The 8443-nt window shown below is 28.6% G+C and overlaps 1 protein-coding gene across 1 annotated transcript in view; it reads right to left on the bottom strand.

Annotated features, from left to right (window-relative positions):
* Positions 1 to 8443, bottom strand: part of LOC117172444 (rabankyrin-5) — a 52437-nt gene that overhangs the window by 14108 nt on the left and 29886 nt on the right. Inside the window, exons 6-8 of the mRNA XM_033360387.1 lie at positions 6869 to 7272; positions 3860 to 4573; positions 774 to 1046 (exon numbers count right to left, since the gene is read on the bottom strand). Of these exons, the coding sequence (XP_033216278.1) occupies positions 774 to 1046; positions 3860 to 4573; positions 6869 to 7272 (1391 nt within the window). The remainder of the gene's footprint in view (positions 1 to 773; positions 1047 to 3859; positions 4574 to 6868; positions 7273 to 8443) is intronic.

Below are 8443 nucleotides of genomic sequence, written 5' to 3'. Positions count from 1 at the left end.
CTCTATCCCATCCACACACTACTCCTTTCCCCTGCCGAGTGAGTCACGCCTACCCCGAAAGGGAAATGGCTTAATGGTGTAATAATAATAAATAATAATAATAATTTAGTTAAAAGGGAAGAAATGTTGGTTACTTATTTATATTCTCTAAATTGGTAGATGTAATTTTTTCTTTTTTACATTTATGATTTTTTGGGATTTGGAAGTGGGGTACTTCTTTTTATTTAAACATTTTTTTGTTTGCAAGGGAGGAAATTTTAGTTATTGTTTTTCTGAAGCGGAAGTTCTAAATTTGACAGGAACATTTTTTGTTTTTAAGATTTTTAATGAGTTTTGAACTATTTCGTGAAAATAAAATAATGGAAATTTCAGCTTTTCATTACTATTTACTAGCAAACACTGTAAATGCTAAAAAATCTCCATAACTGTTTATTCAGCAGGATTTTTTTGCATTTTCATATCCTTTAAATAAAAAAAATTAAAATTAGCAAAAAAATCGTTAAGAAACACTTGCAATCAGTAGGAATGAAAATAATTTTTTTTAACGCGCCTTGTTTTCTAATGTTTTAAATTCATATTTATAATTCTTGAAAAGTGAATAAAAAAAAACTTTGTGAAAAAATTTGGTTCAAAATGTCCGTATTCTCCATGTATTTTAGGAGATGTTATAAATTTAATAAGGGGAAAAGGAAGATTGAGTGAAAAAAAGTTGACGGACTGTGTACCTTAAAATTATAATCTTGAAAAAAAAATGGTTAGATAAGTAGATATACCTTCGGATAAGAAACTGAGCAATATCCTCTTTATTGTCGTCGATCGCTCTGTGTAAAAGCGTCTGCTGGCAACCATCCGGCCCAGGTCCCCAACAATCGGTATCAGCACCATGAGCTACTAAAACGGAAGCTATGTCTTCCTGGTCAGAATCCAAAGCATCCCAAAGGGGACAACCAGTTGAAGTGTCCACACCTCGAATACAAAGAGTTTCCACTACTTCTCCTAATCTGCAGTGGACGCAAAGCTGCAAGGGCGTCTCTCCATCCTGCGTTCTTCATGAAAAGAGAGAACACTTCTATTTAAAACAGTTTTACAAATATGCCGATTTCGAGAAAAGTCTACAAAAAGTTGCATCAAATTTGTAATTATACTGAAAAAAGCAGTATCAGATACTGAATGACTGAAATAATAATTTCATTTGTTTAGAAATATAGAGTAAATATTTCTCACTGTTTTCCAAATATTCTTAAATAAACTTTAAAGTTAAACCAATTTAAAGAAAATATTAATTTAGATGAAGGGATTCTGAATCTGGGTTTAAAATATTTTTTTTCTGAACTGCTAAACTTTACAACTTGGATTATTTTCAAATGAGACAAGTGGAGAGAAGTTTATAATTCAGATTAATTTTGAAACTCAAAAACATTTATTTTGAACATTTTACACTTGTAATTTTTTCGGACTTAACGAGACTTTAAATTTGAGACTGTATCAGAGTCTAAAATACTCTCGATGCAGGGGAAATTGGTGATTTTTCATAAGAAAGATTAATACTCAAGAAAGCAATTCAATTTGAAAAAAATAATAAATTTCAACCAAACATTACATTTAGAAATAAATAGTTGAAAACTTTCGAAGAAAAGAAATTAATTTTTAACAAGGTCCTTTAACCCAAAAGTTGACTTTTTATTTTCAAGCCAACAAGACGCATTTTTTACAAGATTGTTAAATTATGAACGTAAAAAGTTGAAATTTAAACAAAAATGACCAGTTACAATGAAGAAAGATGAATTTTTAACCAAATGGTCAAATAAAAAAATTCAAGCAATTATTCAGAAAACAGTTGAATTTTCAACAAAAACATTATTTTTTAACCAAAGACGAATTTAATTAAAATCAACCAAGAAAGATGAACCTTCAATCAAATAGTGAAATTGACTAAATTAAAGATAATTTTTTATCAAACAGTTACATTTACAACAAAATAGTTGGAGTTTAAATTAAGAGATACATTTTTAACCAACTAAATGAATTTCTAACAAAATTGTTGAATGTTTATAACAAAAAGACGATTTTTTTTATGAAATAGTTCAATCTTCAAACAGAAAAGTTAATTTTTAACCAAGAAAGAAAAATTTGCAACCAAAAAAGATTCATTTTCTACGATAAAAGAAGAATGCCCAATCCAAAAGGCTGAATTTTCTTATTCAAAAAGATGAATCTTCAACAAAACAGTTGAATTTATGACTAAGAAAGATCACATGGTACAAAATAATTGGATTTTCAACTAAATGATCGAATTGTAAAATAAAAGAGATCAAACCTCTGACAAAAGCAGTTGCATTTTCATCCACAAATTGTAATTTTCGCACAAAAAAAGACGATTTTTTTTATAAAACAGTTGAATTATTAGTCTGAAAAATTTAATTTTAACCAAATAGTTCAATTTAAAACAAAACAAATTTTTAACGAAACAGTTGCATTTACAACTAAATATTTGAACTTTTAATTAAAAGCGACAAATATTCTAATAAAATAAATGAATTTCAAGCCAGAAAAAGATAACAAGAAAAGATCAATTTTAAACCAAAAAAGATGGCTTATCTAATTTCAAAGAAGAATTGTTAATCCAAATTGACGAATTTTTCTATTAAAAAATGCGAATGTTTAACAGTTAAATTTTTGACCAAAACAAATTACTTTTTACACAAACTAATTTGGATAGTTGAACCTTGATCTTTTTTAGTTGAGAATTCAACTGTTTGATTGCAAATTTAGAATTTTTCGTTAAAATTCGTAATTCGTAGAGAATTAACCCTCTTAGTTTGATAATTCAACTATCTGGTTGAAAATTTATTTATTTTATTGAAAATTCGTCTTTTAGATCGAAATTTAATTTTTTTTTTGTTAAAAATGCAACTGCTTGGTCGAAAGCTTATCTGTTTTGATGAAGGATATAATAGTTTTTATGTAAAATTTTTTTTTTTTTAATTAAAATGTTCTAGATTTAAAATTTTAATACTTTTTTGGTAAAAAATTATTTTTTTCAAATATTATATATATACATATTACATATTTGTTGTTGAAAAATCAACAATTTGGTTGAAATTGTTTGTATTTTGTTAAGAATTTATCTTTTGCGACCGAAAATTAATCTTCGGATTTGAAAATGTATACATTTTATTGAAAATTCATCTTTTTAGTTGAAAGTTCAACTTTTTAATTTAAAATAAATGTATTTCAGTTGAGGATTCCCAAATTTTGTTGGAAATTGGTCTTTTTAAGTTCAATTGAACTGTTTTTAATTTAAAATTAAAATATTTTTTTCATTAAAAATTGGATTACTTGGTTGAAAGTTGAACTAATGTCTTAAAAATTTATTTTTTTTCATAGAAGATTCATAATAATTTCAGTTGAAAATATATCTCTTTGGTTGAAAATTCAAATATTTCTTAAAAAATTATGCTTTTGGTACAAAATTCACTTTTTTGGATTAAAATTGAACTATTTGGTTAAAAATTTATATGTATTTTGTTAGATATTTATCATTTTTGGCCTAAAATTAATATTTTTCGTTAATATTTTGCATAGAAAATTGAACTACTTGGTCGAATGTAATGTTTTGATGAGCCCGAAATAAGTTCAAAAAAATATATATATTTGGCAAAAATTACATAAAATACTCTAATGAAGGGAGGTATGAGGTTCAACATTTTAGAAAAAAAATCTTCAAGTAATTGAGGCAATGGAAAATGGAGGGAAGGGCAAATGGAGAAATGGGAATTCAACAGGAAGAGAGTATAAACAAAACAAAGATTGACAAAGATGAGAAGTATAACTCTACTAGAAAAATGAAAAATCTTACTTTGCATTCATGTCAGCACCATTTTCAAGGAGGAAGATAGCAGTCGCAGAATCCTCTTTCAATATCGCCTGATGCAGCAAAGTCAATCCCTTTTCATTCCTCTGGTTGATATCTGCACCAGCCTTAATCAGCGCAGTGATAATATCCCTCGCTTTTTTCAGAGAGCCTTTAATCGCGAGACTCAGCGGAGTCTCTCCAGTCTTATCCTTCAAATTGAGCTGTAAATGCGAATCTTTCGTTTCCAATAAAGCAGAAACGACGCCTAAGTATAAATTCGATACAGCCAAATGAATGGGAGCTTCTCCAGTCGTCTTTGTGAAAGACGTGAAAGGCAATCCTTTTTGTAATAAAATTCTTGTCAGTCTCTCGAGACCAGCTTTGCAGGCTTCGTGCAGAACTGAAAAGCCTTCCGAGTTAGTCTGGAGGAAACTATCTTCGGAATTTCCAACTAAGAACAAGGCTGCTTCTTCCTGACATTCTCTCGCCAGGATATGAAGCAACGTGTCTCCCGATTTTTCATAAAAAGGATTAGGATTTACGCCTTTTTTCAGAAGCTTTTCTGCGATTGATTTGCAGAAAGGCTTTGACAGAAGAGCGAAACAGAGAGCGGTGTGACCATCGTTTGTTATTTGGTTCAAATCTAGGTTCTTGGAGTCGAGCAAAATGTCGAGTAAGGGGTCGTTTTCTTCGGAGACACAACTGTGCAAGGCCGTCCTTAAAAAGAAGTTCAAGTTTCTGTATAATCAGGTTTCACAGTCCCAATTCAATAAAATATAGGGCCCAGAAAGTACTTTCTGTCATGCTCATAGGTTACTTTTTTCACCCTCAAACGGAAAAAAGTTCAGGATAAATTCGTAAGAATTCAGTAAATTTGAAAAATTCAAGAGCATTCAAAAGAATTTGAAGAAATGCCTAAGAATTCAGAGTGAGGTGAAAAAACCTCAGAATCAATTAAATAAATACTTTCAAATAATCAGAAAATCCATTGCATTAAGTAGAATTAAGTAAATTTAGAAGAATTTAAGTACAATAAAAAAATTCAAGACAATTCATAAGAATGTAAAGGAATTCAGCTCGAATTCAAAAAATAATTTTAAATCTCTAAACATTTTTGAAACCCTACTAACTTATAACCAAAATTGAATTCAAGTGAATTGGAAATGATAAAAAGTCGAAAAAATTTCATTGATGAAAGTGAACTTCAAGAGTGAAATTAAAAATAATTTGATGAAATGCCTAAAAATTTAAGGGGGAACACCACTGTGACTGGTAAAAAAATCGATTTTTTTTGGTGCATTTTCTTAAAGTATATGTATTGAAAAATATGTAGAAAAATTTTCAACTTAAAATCATGAAAATTCACGAAGTTATACCCAAAACAATAAGTGCAGTAGAGATTTACAACGCTTCCCTTTGTATTAGCCGCTGCTAATACATAAAAAAAAAATATTAGAAAAGGTCAAAACAATGATGAAAATACTGAAGTTGAACCATCATATGGGCCAGGAATAGATAGTTTAATGTAAGTATTAATATTTCACATGTTATTTCAACTAGCGCTATCTCACATGCAATGAAAACTTTAAGCGTTTTCTCAAAACGGCTTTTTTTAACACGGTAGCATTAATTTCTCGAAAAATAATGAACCAATTTTTATTTTTTGTTGTTGAAATTTTTGTACTTAATATTTTTTCAAGCCCTTTAAAAAAACGGGGTCAAAAAATGAACTAATTTTTCAAACTGGCGCCATTTTCTCAAAAAAATAAAATAAACCGCTACGTACAACGATAAAAATTGTTGTACAGATTAATAAAATTTTTGATTTTTTGCTTTCAGATGATTTTTCACTGCTGTATCGTTGCCACCAGGAGGGGTAATTTTTTTATTACGTCATTACAGTCATGTATATAACTAATCCAATTTTTAATATTTTTAATAAAAATTTGTGAGAATATAGCTGAGTATATGTTAAATAAATTATTATTTATCTGATCCTTAAATAATTATTTTCACCTACGAAAAAATGCATGAAAATCACTTCATTTTCACGCTTGCACAGTGGTGTTCCCCCTTAAGGCGAGTTTTAAAGACTTAAAGATGAATTCAACAAAAAATTTCTGAAAATCCGTTGAATTGATTAGAATTGAGGGGATTTAAAATAATTCAAAAGAATTCAGTCTAAATTAATACGAATTCAGGGCGAATTCCAAATTAATTGCACAAAATATTTCAATATCTCTTCAAATCTTTGAAATCCTACTAATTTATAAACAAAAAAGTGCTTATTAACTACAAAACAATGCAAAAAAATTCAAATAAATTGAAAATAATTTTTAAAAATCCTGTTCAAATAAACAATTTCGCAGAATCTTTTAAAATGTCTTAAAATATTTCAAAATCGTTTAAAATCCCTTAAAATTTTTAAAAAGCTCTTGTAAATGACAAAGAATTTCTTTAAAACACCTTACAAATATTTCAAATCTTTTGGTAATTCTATTAATTGAATTAAAAAAATTCAATTTAATTCCGAAAAAATTTTTTAAATCCAGGATAAATTAATAAGAATTCAGGGTGAATTCCAAAAGCTAATTTCCAAGCTCTTCATTTTTTAAGGCTTTTAAAATCCATTAAAATCTTATTAAATCCCGTGAAATTCTATGATATCTGCCGATGTTTACAGGTCCTGTAAAATCGTTCCATATCTTCCAAAATTCTAGAGAATTCTTTATACTAAAATATTCTAAACGTTTTGAAATTACTTCAAATTCATGAATTTCATGATTAATTCTTTGGAATAATTTTAAATTCCCTAGAATATTTCAAATTAAAAGCTCTTGAAAAGTTGAGTTAATTTATTGAAAGAAAAGTGCCATGATTAAAAGTTCCATTTTGGGCTGGAAATGGGGTGCCATTGGGACCAAATCTTAAAAATAAGGCCTGGACTAAAATGTTTAAAAAGTAAAGATAAGTGAAATAAATGATCTTGTCAATTATCAGAAAGATTTTTACCATCCTCTCTGGTCTTGAATATTGGGGTTGATACCAGCCTGCAATAATCTTCCGGCAACAGCCAACATATCCGGTGTTTTGTGCTTCGTGATTAAATGAAGGGCAGTACATCCTTCGATATCTTGAAGTTCAGTAAGATTTCCAATTCTTTCGAGGAGTTTCACAGATTCACAAAGCTTTTGGGAATTTCCACTATTTTCTAGTTGCTCAACTATAAATTCGGCGGAATATGAATCTCCTTTCAGGATTGCTGATTGCAATAAAGTTAGTCCTTTTGAATCTTTGGCGCTCAAATCTGCTCGATGCTCGACTAAAGTTCGAGCTAAGGATGGTTGACGTGATTTCAGGGCAACTTCTAATGCGGTTTCTCCTTTTTGATCGACAGAATTCACTGCCTTTGGAAGCTGTAACAATAAATGTTACCAATTGTTATGAGATCAAAATAGATTGATCAATTCTAAAGCCTTAATTTTCAATAATTTCGAACTCCGCAGCCCAAAATGCTCGCAAAACAGGGGAAACAGGATGATTTTTCACGAAAGTAGGCGAATAATAGGGGAATACGTTGATTTAAATAACAATAATGTTATTTATATATTGAATTCAACGAAAAAGGATCAATTTTCAACCCAAAAAGACGAATTTTTAACAAAAGAGTTGAATTTTCGATCTAAAATGTAGAAATTTGTGGAAAAAGCTAACTTTTAAACCAGAAAGTATGAATTAAAGAAAAGAAAGTATTTTTAACCAAGAAATATAAATTAAAAATGAAATGATTGAATTTTCAATCTGAAGAGATGAATGGTCAAAAGAAAAAGTCGAATTTGCAAACAAGACGAATTTTTATGTTAAGGAAGGAAAAAAATCTAAACAGTTGAATTTTTTACCAAAGTGATGAAGTTTCATATAAAAAGATAAATTTTCTACAAAAATTTACTTTCGAAACAGAAATATTAATTTTAAATAAAAGTTAATTTTTAACCAAACAGTTGAATACTCAACCAAAACCGTTCAATTTTCTACAATAAAAGATCAAATTTCTAACAAAATAGATAAATTTTCAACCCAAAAATACAAATTATCTATAAAACAATTGAACTTTCAAGTTTCAACTCGAAAATATGAATTTTCAACCAAAAAGATTGATTTTCTACAAAAAAAAAAAAGGAATTCTCAACCAAAAATTAAATAAAACACGAATTTTCAACAAAATAGTTGAATACTCAACAAAAACAGAATAATTTTTAACCAAAGTGTTATATTTTAAACAAAAAGAGATGAATTTTCAAACCAAGAAAACAAATTTGTTACGAAGAAAGATTTTTCTTTCAAGACGAAAAAATGTTAACCAAATTGCGGAATGTTCGAGCCGAATAGGAAAATTCTTTATAAAACAGTTTAACCCTTAAACGGCCAAAACGCCACTACCGGTACACTGCTTTTCAACGGCCAATAACTAAGACTATTCGACAGTAGAAAAAATTGACACACATATATTTTTATTGCTTAAGATCTCCTCTTTCCGACGGTGCCAATGAAATTCCTCAAAAAATTTATTTATTATCCCAAAATGCA

Source organism: Belonocnema kinseyi, chromosome 5, assembly GCF_010883055.1.
Source record: "Belonocnema kinseyi isolate 2016_QV_RU_SX_M_011 chromosome 5, B_treatae_v1, whole genome shotgun sequence".
Classification (NCBI taxonomy): domain Eukaryota; kingdom Metazoa; phylum Arthropoda; class Insecta; order Hymenoptera; family Cynipidae; genus Belonocnema; species Belonocnema kinseyi.
This window is presented reverse-complemented; position numbering and strand designations above follow the sequence as displayed.